The following is an 18,883-nucleotide window of genomic DNA, read 5'->3' as shown; positions in this document are numbered from 1 at the left end:
CAGCAGCAGTGAGTTAAATATGAACTCCCATTTTTGTGGAGGGAGTAGGAGGAAAAAAAAAAATTCTGACATGAAGGGACTGTGAGAACAGTCTGTCTCCAAGCCTCACAGTCAGAGGATGAGTTAGTATTTTTCCCCTTTTTGAGTTACATCCTGCTACTAAACAAGTGGGGGAATAAAATTGCTGTGGCCTTTAAATGTGTATGTGAGAGGGATTTCAGCTCGTCATTTGATATAAAACTTAATTTACACAAATACTTCTGGACCTTTAGTATTATACAGACATGATTAAAACAGGAAATGCTGCATTCTGGCTCAGGCTTTCTTTTTAATCTTGTTATTATCAGTGGAGGACCGGTTCCAGAAATGCAAAATAATGATTATTCTCAGGACTTGGGTGACTGAGCCAGGGTTGAGTCATATAGGATTTTAACAGGGAAAACACGTATTTGCTGTGGGAGCATGTGTATTACCTTCAGACAGAAAATGCATAAAGGAGAACAAAGGTTGTTTTTTTTTCTTCTGTGGATTTCATGCTTAAAAGTTATTGTATACTTTTGGATAAAGTCACTTTATTGCACCTTTGTTTTCTCTCTGTGGGAGATGGACTGAGGGAACTGCAGAGTCTTAAAATACTGAGTCGACTTTTTCCCTCTGGGGTCACAGTTCTGATGTGTATGCATATCAGAAAATACAACTGCAAGCCATGAAAATACCAAGGGCATAATTTCCACTCTGGATTCAGGGACATGCCCCCCCCCCCCCTCACTTTTCAAAATCCTATGTCTGCCCCCTGACTTTTATTGTTTCAGGTTGATTTTCTTAATAACGTGTCTCTTAACTTTAGTCTCTTACTGTCCCACAGCCACAGTCTAGAGGAGAGAAGTGGTTAGAAGATGTTGAATACATGCTTCTGAGTCACCTCCAGCTTTTACTGTGCACCCAAAGCTATGAGCTAAAGGGGCCCGTGTTTTGCAAACTTGTTTTTGCCCTGCGTTTTGCCTCTCAGGTATGTATGCAGCCTGAAAGGAATGCCTCTAGACACTACTCAGGGGCGAATTGTTTATTAAAAAACTATAATATCAAATGCAAATAGTTGAACATACCTCCTTCCCAGGTTTGCCGTCACGCCCGGGCAATCCAGACTTTCCATCTTCTCCCTGTTTGGCAATAAGAAGAAATACAGAGAAACAAATTTTAGGAACCGTTTACTCCACTTCCCAGGAGAAATTTGTCTTGGATCAGAGACACATTTTGAAGTTAGGCCTAATCTTTTTTTTCTTGTCTATCATCCTGTTTTTTTTTGACAACAGTTTACTGAAAATAGTAAAAATTATTTGTGTGTGACTGACAGTAATAATAAGTAGTGGAGGGTAAATCTCAGTGTGTCCATGCAAACTCTTCATAAATGCATTGTGTGCTGTGGGTGTGGCAGCGTGGGGTGTCAGGGCTGTGGGGCTGCCTGGGTCAGAGCTGTCTGTAATGAGCCATGCTATTGGTCACGGCGCTGTGGCACCAACCTTCCCTGCGGGTACGGGTTGTGCGAGAGTTAAAGCAGCGGTTGCAAGTGATTCTCTTGGAGAAGGTGTGTGGAAAAAGTGCAAGTGTCAGACACGGCTTGACATCGCAGTGCGGCATGCCAAACACTGACTGTGGCTGTGAGCTCCTGCAGTGGATGGCTGCAGTTACAGCTGCTGAGCAGTTCCTCATCCACTTTTATCCCTTTGACACTTTCAAAAGTGAAGACGCCACAGTTTTCAAACCCAGCAATGATGATTCTTATAGGAAATGTTCTTCTAAATGTGTAATTTTTACAGTCTCAGGTGGACTGTCCTCTTGTCATGTGATCAGTCAGGAGCCTTTAAATGTATGGAAGAGACTTAAGATTGTCATTTGATAACGATGAGTAGAATAATTGCAATTGTGGAATCATTAATTGCATTAAATTGCCAATTATTACATTTGCATATATTCTATCAAACTTTCATGCAGGAAACCAGGCCTGTGTAGACACCAGAGTTGTCTTGGGTAGCTGCTCCAACATCCAACTGAAAAACTGCACACTTGATCAAAATAGAGTAAAAACATTATCAACTAAAATACACAAAACTGCACTGTGGGAGATTTTCTGCTTTTTCATACAGTCAGATTCCCCAAACGATTTTTGCTTACATTTCGAAGGTAAAATGTTTAAACTGAAGAAGTGGGAACTTTCACTATGATGAAGAGTAAGAGGAGAAATGTTGCTGTTTCTTGTCTTCAAATATCTTTGTTACATGTTCTTTTTTATTTACCTGTCAGAAATCATTACATTTAATTGCAACTGAATTGTATGAGTGTGTCGTATTAATATATATTTTGATGGAGTAAAACAGTTCAAGTCTTGAAAATGATATGCTAAAAGTTGCTTCATGAGTGCAATGCACAATATACTGTACGCTAGCTCACCATTTATATGTCCGTTCTACCCATTTGTCATCATAGTAACAGGTGACAGAAAGTCAATGGGGCTCCCAATAGAGGCTGAAGCTCATTAGGCAAGAAAATGGAGGCTAAAGAATAAATACTGGTTTTGTTTCAAGTGCAAACGGACCTGTTCAAGTACATGCAAAGTGATAAGTAGCACACTGACCTTAGATCCTGGAGGTCCAGGTTCTCCTCTGTGGCCTTTAAAGCCCTGCACAGGAACAGAAAATACACAATGAATCAGTTTCAACCACTGCCAATGTCTTCCGTCAGATCTGTTTACTGGTGGTCACTTACTGGGAGCCCCCTCAGCCCGGGGTTTCCTGGAGGCCCAGGTTCACCTTGCTTGCCCTGGAAAGAAAACAGAAATAGTTAGAGCATCATTATGCTGTCAAATTTATCTACATGCAGATAACGTTTTGGGGTTACGTTTCAAACTTTATGTGGATCATTTCCATCTACTTACAGGTTCTCCAGTTTCGCCTGGCCTGCCATCCTTTCCCATCTTTCCAGGCTGACCCTGCAGATCAAGATAACATTGATTATTTAACATCTTACAATTGCCTTCAGAACAGACTGTTTGCACCACACTGTATACTCATGTATATTCATGATGCTGCACATTAAAAATTTTTTCTTACTATCAAGCCAGGAAGACCTGGTGGTCCCTGGATTCCTTTGAGACCCTCTTTGCCCTGGTGAAAACAAACAAACAACAGGTCACCGTCACTAGTGAAAGAGAAATGATTAATGGCCACTATTACCACACAGGCCGGCTGACCTACATGCTGGAGGGAGGAGGGTTGTACAATAATGACACATGGGTAATATGTTTTTTGAGGGGTAAGTGTACAGAGTGTAGCCCGACCTTTTCTCCAGGGGGCCCTGGGGGACCAGCGGATCCAGGCTGTCCATCGTTACCCTGAAGAGGAGAGAGACAGTGTCAGAGGAGGTCAACAGAAACAGAAAGCCGGATTATGAGATTAAATCCAAACAAAAAAAGTACATGTTTAGACTAATTTGACAGCGATTACTTAAAAAATAATTAGCCAAAAATAGCAACTTACAGGTGCACCCATTAAGCCAGCAGGACCTGGATGACCAGAGGGTCCTGGGTGACCCTGTTAATACAGAAACAGTGATAAATATAATCATGTGCTTCAGACCTGCAAATATTTTAATTCACATTTCTTTAAACACAGAGAGAAAGAAGGAAAAGTGACATTAAAGTCTAGGACTCAAGTCATAAACCTCAAATATACCTTGTCTCCTTTTTCTCCTGGGCCTCCAGCAGGTCCTCGATCACCTTTTACACCCTGAAGTGAAACAGAAAGAAAGATTATACGAGATGTCAAATTTCAAGAGGAAAGCATCCACCTGAAAAACTATTTGTCAAAAAAAATAAAACCTCAAAATGTTCAAAATATTCCCAAAGAGGAAAATGTGGCTACGCTGCTTTAGAAATATGATTTAATACCCTTTCTGAACAGTGTTTCAAAATTAAACTTCTCACCCTATTGCCTGAACCTAGTGATGTAAAAAAAAAAAAAAAAAAACAAGGTGACAAAAGCAACTACTTAGTGTTTGGTCATTTGGGAGCGAGCGTGGGGTTAGTGTGCAAACTTGCCTTCCCTCCATCGGCTCCAGGGGGCCCTTGAGGTCCGGCTGGTCCCGGCGGGCCCTGTAATGACACAGCAGAGAATCAGTCTCTGTCCAGCCAGGCAGCGCAGAACACCGTCACCCGGCCCTAATTGTCTGCTGGTGGCCCCAGAGGAGGCTGAGCTAATGATGCAGACAGAGCCTCTCTATCCTTCACACCAACTGTGACTGACGATGATAAAAGAACAGCTCGGACCTCATGCATCACACAGAGGGGATATAGTGGAGATGCACACTTTATAATGCTCTTTATAAAGATGAGCAGAGTTATTATAATAGACTTTACTTTACAGGAGGGGTGAGGTTATGAATTAATGACTTTGTCCTACTTGGTAACCATCTTGACCGTTTTTCCCTGGAGGTCCTTGGTGTCCTTTGTCTCCGGGGATTCCTGGAAGACCGGGTGGTCCAGGTGGGCCTGCAGGGCAATCTGAGCATACGTCCTAAAAGACATGTTAGTGATGAAGTGTGAGCATCCACAAATAAAGTCTTTTCTCGTTAAAGAGGAGAGGAAATGCTCCTTACCTTCAGATTTAGGTCAGAGAGGTCTGCTGCCTTTCCCTAAGGGATAGGAAATGAAAGGGTTAATCAATCAGGGAATTGTGAATTAGGGGCTCCACTCACTGGAAAACGTAGGGTTCAATTCCCAAAGTATCCATATGTATTTAACATAGGCTGCAAGGGCAAAGGTATGTTAACACCTGGACAATACGCCGACGAGAGTCAGAGACCATGAGCATTAAACTGCTGCTGCGACTCCACTCTCCTGCTCTCAGGCTCTAAACCAGACTGTGGAAGCTGCTGCAGGGATTTGCTCCCATTCAGCCACAAGCGCATCAGTGAAGTCCAACTGGGATGTTGGGTGATAAGGTTGGTTTCACAATCCATTTTCCAATTCATCCCAAAGGTGTTGGATGGGGTTGAGGTCAGGACTAGCCACGTTCTTCCACACCAAACTGGGACAACCATTTCTTTATGGACCTGGTTTTTAGCACGGGGGCATCGTCATGTTGAAACAGGAAAGGGCCTTCTACAAACAGCTGCTACATAGCTGAAGGCACGTTGTTGTTTAAATATCATATTTTCTACCAAATACTGTAGGTATTATCTGTTATACTGAATTTAACCAAGCAAGTCAATAAGAAAAAAAAAGTCTTGCAAGAGGAAAAGGGGCATTTGATTGGTAATTAGGGAATGGGCAAACAATCAATTATCTTGCATGCATGAAGCAACAAAGATTGCATTAGTCAGCAGAGATGCAAAAATATAGATGTACATAAGGAATTTGATATAGTAAAAAACCTTATGAATATGATCATTTGAATTATTATACATTTGACTTTAAAATGTCTCCTATAGGGTCCTTAGATTTAAGCCAACCAGTCAAGTAGCTCGATATCACAAATCAGAAATTTGCCTGGAAGGACTTTAACCACTAAATGGTCACAGAATTTGCACTGTGTCAGTGGTGTTTTGGTTTATTCATGTAAACTTAAAGGGAATATTTGTAAGTTTTCCGTGAGGACATGGTGGTGATTGTCGCTTGACAAGAGCTTCAGCCATCATTGGGTTTACAGGAGGTGAGGTTATAATACACCCTCTGAGCAGCGCAATGCCTTCAGGGCAGATTGGAGGCTACAGTGAGTCACGACTAGAAAGTGACGAGACGGGCCGGAGCTAGCTGGTTAGCATGCTAACTTCGGTAGAAGAAAGGATGTGATTTGGACAAGATAGAGATCAACATTGACATTACTTTCCATTGTGGGAGACAGCTCTTGGTCAGGGAAGGGATGAAGTTTGATTTCTTCTAGACTGGTAAGTAAGCAGCTGTTAATGCTAATGCTGGCTATGTAGCAATAGCAAATAGCTCCTTTAAAGCAGCACTTATCACTTTTTGTTTTGTTCTCTTTCTGGCCAGAACTCCATGAAAAGCTGAACTTCACAAATGTTTGACATATTGTGGCTGTCTACAGTCAATATGGTGAACATGTTAGCATCTGTAGCCTATTTGGCTTTTTTTTAATGTTATTTAGGTCTATTATGGTTATCACCATCTCCTGAGAAATACCTGAAGTTGTTAAAAGCTCCACTGTCCCAGAGTCCAAGACTGTTTAAAGTTTTGGGTCAGAAAACCAAAACAGTTTTGCTGAAAAACACTATATGTCAGCTCCATATGGCTAAGAAGAAGTTTGATGATTATTATCTGTTGGTTTGTTACTACAAGCAACACCTTTCACATTTCATACAGCCATGTCAGCCTTTGTTTCAGAGTGCTGCTTTAAGGCCCTCAGTGATTGGTCTTGTGAATATTTTTTGGAGAAAGGCTGTGTTTTTTTTTTTGTACATAATCATGCTCCCCTTATATCCCACTTCATATTCAGTGGACATGATATATCTGGAGAGGAAAAGATCATTTTAAATAACATGCGAGTACAACCAATACCTCAGCTAGTACTGGTTGTGTGATTACTTACAGGCTCTCCAGGTGATCCCTTCTCTCCCGGCCTTCCTGGTAAACCCTGCAAAGGTAAGGAAATACCTTTTTATCAACTGCAGATAAATTGATTATTAGATACATTGTATCGACCAAAACTAATGGTAATTATAGAAAGTTAAAATAACCATTGGGAGGAAAGACAAATGAAACCAAGACAGCGACAGAAGTGTTAACACAATGAGACATGCACATTATTAATATAATAAATTAATTCATCAATTATTTATGCACTTACGTTATGTCCTGCTGGGCCCTGAGGACCAGCAACTCCTGGCTGACCCCTCATACCCTGAAATCCAGATGAGCACATATTAGAGAAACACATTTGATAAGAATAAACATATTCAACATTCATATTTTGATTTTAGAATGTTTACCGCAGGTCCAGGTTCCCCATTATTTCCTGGGGGCCCCTGTGAAGGACAAGCATTGTAAAATTTAGACACGTGTAAATAAATACACAGTAGGCAGATGATGTGCAGTAATCCTGGCTGGCATTGAAGCGCATACCGGTGGTCCCACTTTGCCTTCTCCTGCAGGACCCCTGTCCCCTGGTAACCCTGGTTCTCCTGGTGACCCTTGTTGACCCTGGCAGTTAAAAAAAACAAAGTTTACCTCACAGTCCTGCTGCTCAGATAATATCAGTCCGGCCATAATATTTGGCTAAAAGTCTCACTTGACAGAAACTGTCACATTCAACGCTGCCTGCTGATCCCAGAAATAACACAGTGCTTTTAATCTTCAATGAAAAAAAAATACAATCTGCAGTTGACATTTTGCTACTCAGAAGAGAAGACGTATTGTTGATGAGGGTGAACGATTTGACACCATAAATCCAGCAAATGCCCCTGTCCAGCCTCTTCCATTCTGTGCCCTTGACATCGGGCTCTTCACAGCAAACAGACGGTCATAATCAGAGCAGCGGTCACAGTGCAGTGGACACAGAAATTGCTTTTGCTGCTTTCAACAAAAATGAATTGTTTTTTCTCATCTGTGCCAGAAAAAAAAGTTTTCACATCAACAAAAAAGCACCTGTGCATGATAAGAAAACAAAAACAAAAAAAACACCTCCAGGAATCTACAAAACATACAAACACAAACTTTTAAAATTACATTACCTTCTGCCCTGGGGGTCCTTGAATTCCCTGTGGTCCTGGTTCTCCCTATGATATTAAAAAATGACATAAATCAAATAACCTGCCACTTAAACAGTGGAATTAAGTTTCTTCTGAATAAATCATTTAGGGTTGAACGTGTGTATGAGTTGCCGTTCTTCATGCACGTAATTGTTAGCGAGGCCTCGGGGCTGCACCTGGCAGCTGTAAAAAAACAGAACCGCTGTGAGCCGAATCTGTCGAGCTCCTGCGTTGCTTTAATGTGATATGTCTAAACAGTGTTTTTCCTGTTTGCCCCTGCCTCGTCAGCAGGACGGCCACATGTCTGGGGTGAAAAATGATGAAGAAACATGTTGCGCTGCAGAGCAAAATGTGCCGACTCAGACTCATTTTCCTATTGTGTAGTGGTTGCAGCATGCAGCATGTATTAGAGCCCGGGTGATGTTTACAAGCAGAGCACATGTGGAATCCAAGAGACTGTTTTTCTATTAAGAGTAGCTGAGCTGAAGCACAGACATATCTCTCATTAAATGATTGTTTTCTATGACTTATAATCATACACAGTGCTACTTTTGCTAACTCTATAACAGTCCAGTGTTGTGTCTCAAACCCCACTGCCTTGCTAGTTGTTAAGTCTTTACAAACTTTATTTTATGCAAAACTATAATAAATAATAATAAACTAATAATAAACATGCCATCTGCTTTGCATACTCAGTTAGAATATGAAATAGTTTTCAGACTGATACAGAATATATATGACCCTGTAGTTAGGGAGGAGTTATATCTTTCCAACCTTAGCGTTTAGCATTTAGCATTCCACTTCCAAGGACGCATGGACAGTTTAAAAAACAAAATATATGCAGCAGTACCAGAGATATTGTTTTGTATTTATTCCACTCATTCTTCTTTCTTGTAATGCCTAGATTACCCACAATGCAATTTGAGTGCCAACATTTTGGGTCGGTTGAAATTTTAATGTAGTCTCTTGCTGCTTGACTGACATCACTTGAGGCTATTTATCAGACTTCATGTAGCTCCCTCTGGAGCCACAAAAGGTTTTATACAACTTTTTCATCACAAGGCAAATAATGAGTAATATAAATAAAAGTGTAGTTCGTTTTAAGTCATTCAGTTTGAATTTAATTTGTTAATTTAATGCCATATAACTTAATTATCCCCAAAAACACTGACTGTCTCTAAAACGTGGTTAAAAATCATTCTGCACGTCTACAACAGGACTGAAGCACGATGAGGTTTTAAATTTCATGTGATGGGAAAAATATGTGTCTTACATTTTGTCCGTCTTTCCCCTTTCCTGGTGGTCCAGGAGGTCCAGTCAAACCAGACTCTCCAGGTGGGCCTGTGGGACCTTGCTGTCCTGGTTTACCTGGTTCACCCTGAAATGAATGTTACAATAAAGAGATGACTTTATTGTCTCTCAAGGCTACAACAGGTTCCTCATCAAATGTCTAAGAAAGTCTTTTTATTGCTCTGTCTGGTTCCATGTGTAACACAGGTATTGTTACTGATAGTGTTGTATTGTGTATGTTGAGGGGGTAGTAATAACATGGGAATCAAACATTTGCATAATAACTTGTGGGAAAAGACAAAGACAACACAAAGACAGAAAACAAAGAAGATGAAAAAGGCACGAGAGGCAGCAGAAAGTGTTTTGAATTGCTATTGTGAAACTCCTCCACGTATCTGCTGCTGCTGCTGCAGGATTGAAATGCATTCAAAGACTTCTCTTCTGAAACAGTAATGAAGGACATGCAAGGTCACCCTCTCCTCTCTGCAGACTTATTTTTATTCTGCTATGCCAAAGCCATTCTGATCATTGTCTGAATCCATCCAACCAAATATATCCATAGCTTTTAAAAGCAGGTGACTGACCTTGTCTCCTCTCTGTCCAGCTGGACCAGGAGGCCCAATGATGCCCGGTATGCCCTAGAAGACAGACAGCTGTTGGTTTCATACATAGATCATCTGTTATCAGTAGCGACTGTCAGTATTTTATACTACTCAAACATAATTCTTGTATAGTCATGTAGATAGAAATGCAAGCAGGCATCAGTGGCTTAGAGCTTGAGTTATTTTCAAAAGACCTACCACATTCCCTGGTAATCCGCGAGGTCCTTGAGAACCAGCTTCTCCTGGTGGACCCTGGGAGAAACACATCAGCCATTAAGCTTAAGTAAAATCTTCCCTCCTGGTGTGGAATAGTGAATCATATTAAATCAGACAACTCACAGGGTCTCCCACACGTCCTGTCTCTCCTGTAAGTCCAGTGTCACCTTTTGGACCCTAGAATATAAACAGCGATTCAGAGGTATTCCACTTAAAATGACTCCACAGTAAAGGTGAGCGGTCGGGAGCATCTTACCTGTGGTCCAGCTGGTCCCTTAAAACCTTGTTCACCTGGTAACCCTCTTGGGCCCTTCAGAGAAGACACATGAGTTAATAGGTTAGTTTTAATAGTATAGGTATACAAGCTGAATCAGGTAATGTCGGTTTTCATATATTCTTCTCAAACTTGTTATTTCATGTTAAACCTCTAATGCTGGAAGGTCTATTACGATTCCAAATGAAAAAGATATAAAATTAATAAAGGTTGTGCAATAAGAGGTGAGGATGCATGAAGAAATTATTATGACTGCAACAAAATTATGAACTGAAGACTATCACCTTCCTACGGTGCCATGAGGAAGTCAAAGGTAACAGAAATACATATACACTTTATATGTATATATTTGTGGTTTTAAGTACCAAAACCATCTCTCTGGCTTCTCTCTGGAGCTCTAGTAACAACAGAGGATCTGAGCCTCTCTTGTGATTGGTTGACTGTTTTCCGAGTAATTAAATAAAAATATAGCAGATTTGAGGTTAACACTCAGAGAAACCAAATCCTTCAAGGTCGGATGGTGGGTCCAGGTGGGCGGGGCCTGGGGCATGGCTGAGGGCAATGACTGCTTTGTTGTGACAACACAAAGTTACAGAAGTCCTGATGGCTTGTTTTAAGGCTCAGTTTCTGAATACAGGCTGTGTGCATTTCTCTGTGGACTGAGCCTTTGATACTTTCACAGTATTAATATAGAACCTAGACCTGCTTTATAATCAAAAAAGACATTGAAATTTCACTCATGGGTCCTTTAAGTGTGTGTTATAGTGCATAAGTTATTTTTGTTGTTTTCTATGCAGCTTACAGGCTTATTGGATCCTAAATATAAGAATATTTTCTTTATTATATTCTGGTCCACATAATATACTGTACATCTATGAACTGAAGTAGGTAGAGAATCAGGTCAGTGCATTACTGCCTCTTACAGTGTAATTTACTTAGCCAATTAAAAAAGATCCCCAGAGCTCTCTTGTTGTAGCAGGCTTGCTTTGCTCTGGCCATACTGGATCTCTACTGACATCTGGTGGATTCCACTGCATACTGGCAGATGTGGATTCTGGCTTCAGTGTTGGTTTAACTGAAGAAGAAAAGATCAAGAACAGCAACACAAAGGAAAAACTTACCATCTCTCCTGGTTTCCCTTGATCTCCCTTCTCTCCTTTTTCTCCAGGTGTTCCCTTGAGGTGAGATCAAACGATGCAAAGTTTAAATGAAGAAGAAGCAGAAGAAGAAGGGCAAGATGAAAGCAACAACAGAAAAAGAATCAACATTCACTCTATAAGTTTATATATATCTAGAGAAGCCCTACATAGGATAAATACCATAAACAAAACCATATCCAGTAAAAACCTCTGAAGTACCAACTAAATGTTTCAGAAATAAACTGTGTTCTCTAGAATTCCCATCGACTCACAGGTTCACCAGGCTCAGGGATGACATTTGCCACCTGTGGGGAAAAAAACAGACAAAGAAAATAATTTACTACATCAGCAAACAGTATCACTGACTGTACGTCTGGTGTTAACTTGCACACTAGAAAGAGCAGAAATTTTACTGACATTTCCTGGAGCTCCAGGCGGTCCTCTCGCTCCCACTTCACCCTGAGGCAAGAAACAATATGTTCACATAGTCTGCATACTAACGACCTTATTACAGCTAACACTGCAGCGTGACCATTCTGGGGCTGAGGAGGAAGACTCTGGAAATACTGTAAGAATTCAGGATTTCTGTTTGTATGCAAATAATTTTACATTATATTAAAGTTGTGCAACATATTCATTGTTGCTTATTTACCTTGTCTCCCTTTTCACCTTTGGTCCCAGCTGGTCCATCCAGTCCTCTTTCTCCCTATGAATGAAAGGCCAAAATCAAAATAAATGGAAGCATTTCAACAGCCACACACTATATTTGCACATTAATACAGACAAAAAGATGTTCTAAATCAAGAACAGTGGCTCACAAAGTGGCATGTGGGGACACCCAGCAGCCCTTCAAGGGGTCCCAGGAGGTTACCCAGCCAAATTAGGAGCAGTTAATTTCACTAGAGTTTATTTCACCAGAACTGATGTTAGTTGCATAATAATATAAGTGACCTTTAGAGCAGTGGTTCTCAAACTTTCAAGCCAAGGACCACTAAACTGACATGAATTAGACCAGAGATTTCATTCCACCCATAATTAACACAATAACAGAATGTATGACTAATTTGGTCCTGGGTTTCTCTCTGTAATAAAACATCTAAAAGCGAACATCTTTTCAGATGAAGGACCCTGGGACAAAATCTAACGAAATCCTCTGATCCACTACTTCTTCAGGGCAGCCTGGACACTATAGTGACTCAGTATCAGAAACATCAAATTGGTATTATTGATGAGAAATGAGCCAACTGAGCTGGGGCTAGCTGGTTAGAATTCTCCCTTCAAAATAAATGATAGAAATAAAAGCAAAACAAAAGGGTTGCTCATCCACCACTGGAGACAGTGCTTGGTGAGTAAAGGAATGAAGTTTGATGCTGAATTTGAAACGATTCTTCTAGACTGGTAAGTAAACAGCTGTTAATGCTAACGTTGGCTATGTAGCAATAGCATGGATGGAACTAAAAAAAAAAAGATTTCCCTATTTGCTGGGGAACTCCCTGAAGAACCCCTCTGGGTCACCGTACCCCACTTTGAGAACCAGCGCTTTGATAATGTTTCCCCATGCACAGTCAAAGTCAAAGTCAAAGTAGCTTTATTGTCAATTTCTTCACATGTTAAGACATACAAAGGAATCGAAAGGACGTTTCCCACTCTCCAGTTGTAGACAGTGGACAATTCAATATTAAATCAATAATGGGGGAAAATCTTGTATCTGTGATGATGCTTGGTGACATACACTGAGAATCACAGTCACCTACCGGAATGCCCCTGTCCCCTCTCGCTCCATCAGCACCTGGTTGTCCAGGGGAACCAGCTTCTCCCTGTAAAATCATATACATGTCACATGATAAAATATGTTTCACTCCCTCAAAAAAACAAAAAAACATACCCAAACTAAAGAAAAGTCAACAGCTGTGAACTCACTCTCTCCCCTGGAGGTCCTCTTGGTCCAGGTGGCCCATCATCACCCTGGGGAGAAGACACACGGACATTTTCATATGGAAAATACACATGCTATCTCATAAGCTGCATATGTCTTCAGTCATGTCCAGTGTGTTTCTGGGTAAGATTAAATCACATTACCTTAGGTCCAGGCTTTCCTGGAAAACCATCTGTTCCCCGCTCTCCCCTGGGCCCCTTCAGAGACACAAGATTACGATTTAGATCTCATACTTAAAAAAAAAAAAAAAAATTGTGTTTGCAAAAAACATTTGCCAGGGTCTGTATGGAGTGAAGGGTAAATGCACCACAACTCACTTTAGCCCCTGCATTAAATTTAAGTCCATCAATTTAAAATGGTTTATACATGCTGGTAGGTTGAGTTTTGTTTCTATTGCATTCACCACTGTATTTATAAAGTAAATGTGCTACTATAAATGATAATACAAAGTAGATTCTGTAGTTAATGCAGCCATTTTCAGTGCTTGCTAACTTATGAATTCTGGCATGGAGAATTGGAAGTTATGAGCCTCATAGCCTCAATAACCTTGCAGTGCTTTGTTACAAAACTTAAAGCAGAGGTTTAGTTTAATTGAGGTTGAAGAGAGCAGTGAGAGTGAACCAAAACAGAAAATCTGCAGGCCATAAAACCAAAATAATGAGCTGGAAGACACTAAAAAGCTCCAGCAGAAAGCTCCTGCATTGATGATATGTGGGTCATAATTTTCTGTGTTATATTGTTTCCCCACTATAAGTGACCCACCTTTCACATTACACAATGTTGTTTGAACAATTGTTCACATAAAATGTTTGATTGGTTCGGCTTTAAAGTACCAGAAGCATGGAAGGCAAGAAGAGGAGAATAAAGTTATTCTGAAGGTGATACAAACCATGGCACCATCGCTTCCAGGAAGACCATCAAGACCGTCTTTACCAGGAAGACCCTTTGAAGATCAGGGACAAAGGGTTGACATTTAGTGACGCGGGCAACAGAGTCAGGCCCAAAGTGCTATTAATATCTAATTATATTTGAGAATAAAAGGCCAAACTCACAGGCTTTCCAGGTTCTCCAGGTTTGCCTGAAAATCCAATTTCACCAGGCAGACCCTTCATAAAGAAAGAACAGGTATATCAACATGTTCAGCGTTCTGTAACATTATTTGATTGCAAAAGCAGATGATCATATTTAACAATAACTACCAAGTCCTCATTTTGGTTTCTGGTCACTTACAGGTGGTCCAGTGTGTCCTTGGTTCCCTGGTGGTCCAGATGGACCCTGAGGACCCTGCAAAATAAAAAATAACATTAGTGAAAATTTGTACCACTTGCTTATCAACTCATATTCATAAAATACAGATTTCAAAGGATTTTTTTAAATTAAAATAATATTAACATTGTTCCAGTAAAACTATTTCTTTAAAAAATCGTTTCTTGCAAAAAATATTCAGATTTCTACTAAATAATTTTCATATGGACTTCCAAAAAACACAGTGTACATCAGTACTGGGGAGCAGCCACTAGAGGGGGGTATTAAAGTGCTGTAAACGCCTGATTCAACCTTGGATACACTCTCAGACAGGTGTATTTCTACTGTGCTTGAGGGAGCAATTTGGGAAATTAATTGACATCACCCGTTGGTTTTAATCTAGCCTGTTTATTTTCCCTCCATTAAAACACACAGTGAAGACACCTATGAGAGAGCAGTCATTTTGTGCTTTGTGGGTCACATCAAAACATTGAGCAGTCCACACAATTAAAATACCCAATTAATTCTCCTCAGCTCTCCTTGAGAGGTCACAATAAAAACACAGCTGGACATAAACAAGAGGTGTGCATTCTGCATGTATGAAACTGAAACAGTTCTCACAGGAGGTCCAGGGAGGCCGTCCACTCCAGGCAATCCACTCTCACCCTTCTTTCCCTGAAAGACAACAGATTCATTAAATTAACGCCCACATTAAAAACATTCAATACATGAGGTCAGCTGTTTCCACAGTCGAAGCTACTACTTAGGTTACTGCTTAGGTTATATATTTCATATATATTATATACATATAGTTATATGTTTCCTGGCTGCATTTCTCTAGGTCAATTCCAGTATTTTCAAACACAACATTATAGATTCAGCATTTCTCCACCAGGATTTGGTGGGATAGAGATGGCTTTTAAACAACATTTACACATTCAAGCTGTGAACACACTTTTGTTACTATTGTGAGCCCTTTATTTTATAGGACCACAATTGACTAATAATTCTAATAATTCCCTAGTAATCTGGTAGATTACATTTATATAAATTCTGAGATTGTTATTCTGGTTGAAGTTTAATAAATTGTTAGTTATACTGAGTAAATGAGCAGTTCTGCCCAACAAATACAATACATACTGCTAAAGTGATAGAGCTATATCAAGTGAAAGCTCGCCACAGCTAGCCTTACCTAATGATAAAACTGAACCTAAATACAGATTTGGCACTGAAAGTTTTTGATGAACCACAACCTTAGTAATTCTTTGGTTACTATCCACATAAATATGAATGAGGCAGCAGCTAAATAAAGTCATGGCTGAAATAATAAATATAAATAATAAAAAGCTGGCAAAACTCCTGCTAAGGCTAATGTAACGTGTTGGCTTAAGAGCCTGGTAGTGACTTTGATTCAGTTTTTGACTCTATAGGAATTCATGCATTTGGCTCAGTCAAGTCACAGTAAAATCACATAACTAAAATGTGTTAGCCTATATTGTAAATTAAAGTATTCGTTTATTTCAACTGGTATGTAATTCTTATGAACAACAGACTCTCAAAAATAGTAAAAATAGTAAAATAGTAAAATCAACTTTTACTAAACATGGTAGTTAAAATGGACAAAAAAGCTAAAAAAGAGATTTTGTCTACAGATACAGTTTTTTCCTTGCATCACCAAAAAAAAAAAAAAAAAATGCTGGCCATGGCCCTTCATCCATTTTTTTTCTGTAGAAGGTGAAACTAAAATTTATTAGATGACACTAAGAACAATGAACAATGAAACCAAACTCTAAAGAACAGAAATTCAGGAAACTACAAAAGGACTTAAAGCAGCTAATAATGTTATCAATAAGAAAAAATAATAGCAGTAGCAATTAACAAATAAAATGGCATCATTTCTCTTTACACATCAACAGACTATCAGGGGCTTTTTGACCATTAGTGAACATCAAAATATAACCTCTGTACAGCATCACACCACGCAGAAAAAGCCAGAACGAGATTCTAATTACGTTGCCAGCCCAAAGTGAGTACTGGCCCTGACCTGGCCGCCCTCATGAAAATTCTCTGGCTGTGCTGCTGGTCATATCAGGATAAAAGTGAGTACACAGGCCTCAGCAGCGGTGCCTCAAACGACTGATGAGAGCTTTGCTGCAGTGGAGGTGAGAGTGGCTGAATCTATACCAACTCAACCATATAGCAAACTCTATCAGCGCTGGCAGCAGTGGAGACCGCCCTATTATCACTGCTCTCAGCCTACCTTAACAACTCCCCCCCTCCTTTTCACACTCTGTCCCTGCGCATCTTCAGCAGAGGTATAACAACCCTAAGCCCTTGAGAAAATAGGTCAAGCTTCTTCACCGTCTGTCTGTTTTTGTAGGGTTGTCTTTGAAAGCATCTCATGGGCCTGTAAAATGATTCAGCTGGACCTCCACTGATATTACAAAATAACGGCAAAGCTGCACAGAGGGAGATTTTCTAGATATTGCGGGAATCTGAACCCAGTGTCATCGCTTCATTCATGTTAATAAACTGTAAATCCCTTGATCTCTGACGAGCTTGTCTGGCTGAGGACAAAGTGCGTTCGGCTGGTAGAAAAGTCTTTCATTCGCGGCCAGAGGAGGTTTGGCTCGACTCTGCTGCCCGACTGAGCAGCTGCAAATGTTGATTCCAACATGCTGCTGATGAGAAGTTAATTGCTCCCAGAAAAGAGGGGGAAAGGATGTAAGTATCTTTGTTAATGTTTTGGAAGAACAAATTACGTAGAACCACTGAGTCTGTTTTAATTACACACTGCTGTGTGATGGGAGCAGGATGGAGGGAGACAGAGGGAGCAGAATCTAGACGAGGGGCAGATTTTTTTTTAATGATTCTCTGATAACAGCTACAGAATCAGCTCTGATTAGCTTGAAGAATAAATATCAGTTTTCTTTATGCTAAATAATCCCATTGGAATATGATAAATACAGTCATGGGACTACAGTATAAACTTCCAATTACTGCAAATTACAGTTTCTGTTCTAGAGGAGCTGCTCTGGAGGCAAAATCATCAAAAGTCAGACAGTTTTTCTGCATATGTAAAGTCTGATTAAGGCAGTAAAAATCTCTCCTAAGACACTATGCATTAAGATATTACTTTAAAAATCTTTTTTCATTATCACATAATTATAATTATTGTTTACACAGTTCGATTTCTGCATTCTTTTTTCACGTGATTAAGTTGTTTTGCCAGTTAGGTTTCTATGGGAAATATAATAGCTACTGTGGAGAAGGCAGGACTTTGACACTGGAGACCAGTTTCCATTCTGAATCCTACGTGGAAACGAAAGCACTTAGGTGAAGGTTAGTGAAAGATCATGGACTCAGTTACATGTAGATAAAATGAACCAGTTGTGTCTTGCGCTGCAAGTCACTGTTGACTTTTTCAATCTTAAATGAAGTCAAAGATCTTTCACCGACCTTGATCAATGCCACACTTAAATATAAATTTTATATGAACAACTTTTCAATTACATTCATTAATAGCTTTTCCTTGTTATGCTAGCAAACAATGTAATCAAGCCAAATTATGTTTCTCTCAAAATGAATTTGTTCTTGCAATTCACGAGATAAAATTGATGCTCCAGTGTAAACTCTAGCCTCAATATAGCTCAATACATTGCCTAGGTTACGGTATGATTAGGAGAAGTACATGGAATATGGCCATGGTTTGAGTGGAGATCTGTCAATCCTAGAAAATGGGTAGTTAGTTGTTTGCATTGTTCATTAATTGGTGCAGTCTTGTCATGTAAAGTTATGATATAAACATTAACTTATTCTTCATAAGTTAATTTTATATATAGAAGTAGAAGGCTGGTAAATGTATTGTGCTAGTAAAAAATATAAATAATGCAGATTTTGAATTATTTTGCCTTTGCATTCAGGTGTGACCTAGTGTATTCTGGTTATTTATGTCATTGTTTTGTTTAAAAAAATAAAATAATGAAGTTAATGGTTCTGTCAAAGTTTAGATTGGCCAGGTTAGATTAAATTGTGACAGCCAGATGCACAATGTCATCAAAGATTTTTCTTTTGCCATTCAAGTAACCAGTTTGAAAACTTTTTGCTTGTTTTATGAGAGGACTCAGGTTAGATATGACTACAACAACAGAACAACAAACAACAGAAAAAGTTTACATTTTATATATGTAGAAATTTACCAGCTGTATAGTTGAGCATCTCCTGGTATGTACAGGGTTTAAGTACAATGAGAAAAAGTAGGGAAGTAATGTTCAGATGAATTTCCATCAGAACCAGAGTCTTACCCTTTGGCCAAACTCTCCAGGCTCCCCAGGAAGACCTTGTAATCCAGGAGGACCCTGAGGAATAAAATGTTCACAGTCAGCAGGAGTTCAAACAGCATGACTCATGTTTTCATGAACTG

General features: G+C 39.7%; 1 protein-coding gene and 1 long non-coding RNA gene across 3 annotated transcripts in view; one reads left to right on the top strand and one right to left on the bottom strand.

Moving 5' to 3' along the window:
- The window catches only part of col22a1 (collagen, type XXII, alpha 1), a 61,266-nt gene that overhangs the window by 11,218 nt on the left and 31,165 nt on the right, over window positions 1-18,883 (bottom strand). For both annotated transcript variants that reach the window (XM_071499294.1, XM_071499295.1), the window contains 33 exons: window positions 18,765-18,818; window positions 15,082-15,135; window positions 14,446-14,499; window positions 14,268-14,321; window positions 14,105-14,158; window positions 13,359-13,412; window positions 13,200-13,244; window positions 13,034-13,096; window positions 11,932-11,985; window positions 11,697-11,738; window positions 11,552-11,584; window positions 11,262-11,315; window positions 10,123-10,176; window positions 9,990-10,043; window positions 9,849-9,902; window positions 9,633-9,686; window positions 9,032-9,136; window positions 7,741-7,785; window positions 7,133-7,210; window positions 7,000-7,035; window positions 6,858-6,911; window positions 6,600-6,644; window positions 4,651-4,686; window positions 4,455-4,568; window positions 4,094-4,147; window positions 3,729-3,782; window positions 3,534-3,587; window positions 3,335-3,388; window positions 3,108-3,161; window positions 2,933-2,986; window positions 2,764-2,817; window positions 2,633-2,677; window positions 1,107-1,160 (listed from right to left, as the gene is read on the bottom strand). In XM_071499294.1, the coding sequence (XP_071355395.1) occupies window positions 1,107-1,160; window positions 2,633-2,677; window positions 2,764-2,817; window positions 2,933-2,986; window positions 3,108-3,161; window positions 3,335-3,388; window positions 3,534-3,587; window positions 3,729-3,782; window positions 4,094-4,147; window positions 4,455-4,568; window positions 4,651-4,686; window positions 6,600-6,644; window positions 6,858-6,911; window positions 7,000-7,035; window positions 7,133-7,210; window positions 7,741-7,785; window positions 9,032-9,136; window positions 9,633-9,686; window positions 9,849-9,902; window positions 9,990-10,043; window positions 10,123-10,176; window positions 11,262-11,315; window positions 11,552-11,584; window positions 11,697-11,738; window positions 11,932-11,985; window positions 13,034-13,096; window positions 13,200-13,244; window positions 13,359-13,412; window positions 14,105-14,158; window positions 14,268-14,321; window positions 14,446-14,499; window positions 15,082-15,135; window positions 18,765-18,818 (1,821 nt within the window). The remainder of the gene's footprint in view (window positions 1-1,106; window positions 1,161-2,632; window positions 2,678-2,763; window positions 2,818-2,932; window positions 2,987-3,107; window positions 3,162-3,334; window positions 3,389-3,533; window positions 3,588-3,728; window positions 3,783-4,093; window positions 4,148-4,454; window positions 4,569-4,650; window positions 4,687-6,599; window positions 6,645-6,857; window positions 6,912-6,999; window positions 7,036-7,132; window positions 7,211-7,740; window positions 7,786-9,031; window positions 9,137-9,632; window positions 9,687-9,848; window positions 9,903-9,989; window positions 10,044-10,122; window positions 10,177-11,261; window positions 11,316-11,551; window positions 11,585-11,696; window positions 11,739-11,931; window positions 11,986-13,033; window positions 13,097-13,199; window positions 13,245-13,358; window positions 13,413-14,104; window positions 14,159-14,267; window positions 14,322-14,445; window positions 14,500-15,081; window positions 15,136-18,764; window positions 18,819-18,883) is intronic.
- LOC139633559 (uncharacterized) lies at window positions 5,466-11,522 on the top strand. The gene is made up of 3 exons (XR_011693780.1): window positions 5,466-5,940; window positions 6,602-6,652; window positions 11,309-11,522. It is a non-coding gene; the product is annotated as an uncharacterized lncRNA (long non-coding RNA).

The sequence above is a fragment of the Trachinotus anak genome, unplaced genomic scaffold, assembly GCF_046630095.1.
Source record: "Trachinotus anak isolate AG129_WGS33_773 ecotype Australia unplaced genomic scaffold, CSIRO_AGI_Tana_v1 ptg000016l, whole genome shotgun sequence".
Lineage (NCBI taxonomy): Eukaryota > Metazoa > Chordata > Actinopteri > Carangiformes > Carangidae > Trachinotus > Trachinotus anak.
The sequence above is the reverse complement of the archived record's forward strand: the minus strand, read 5'-3'. Positions and strand labels throughout refer to the sequence as shown.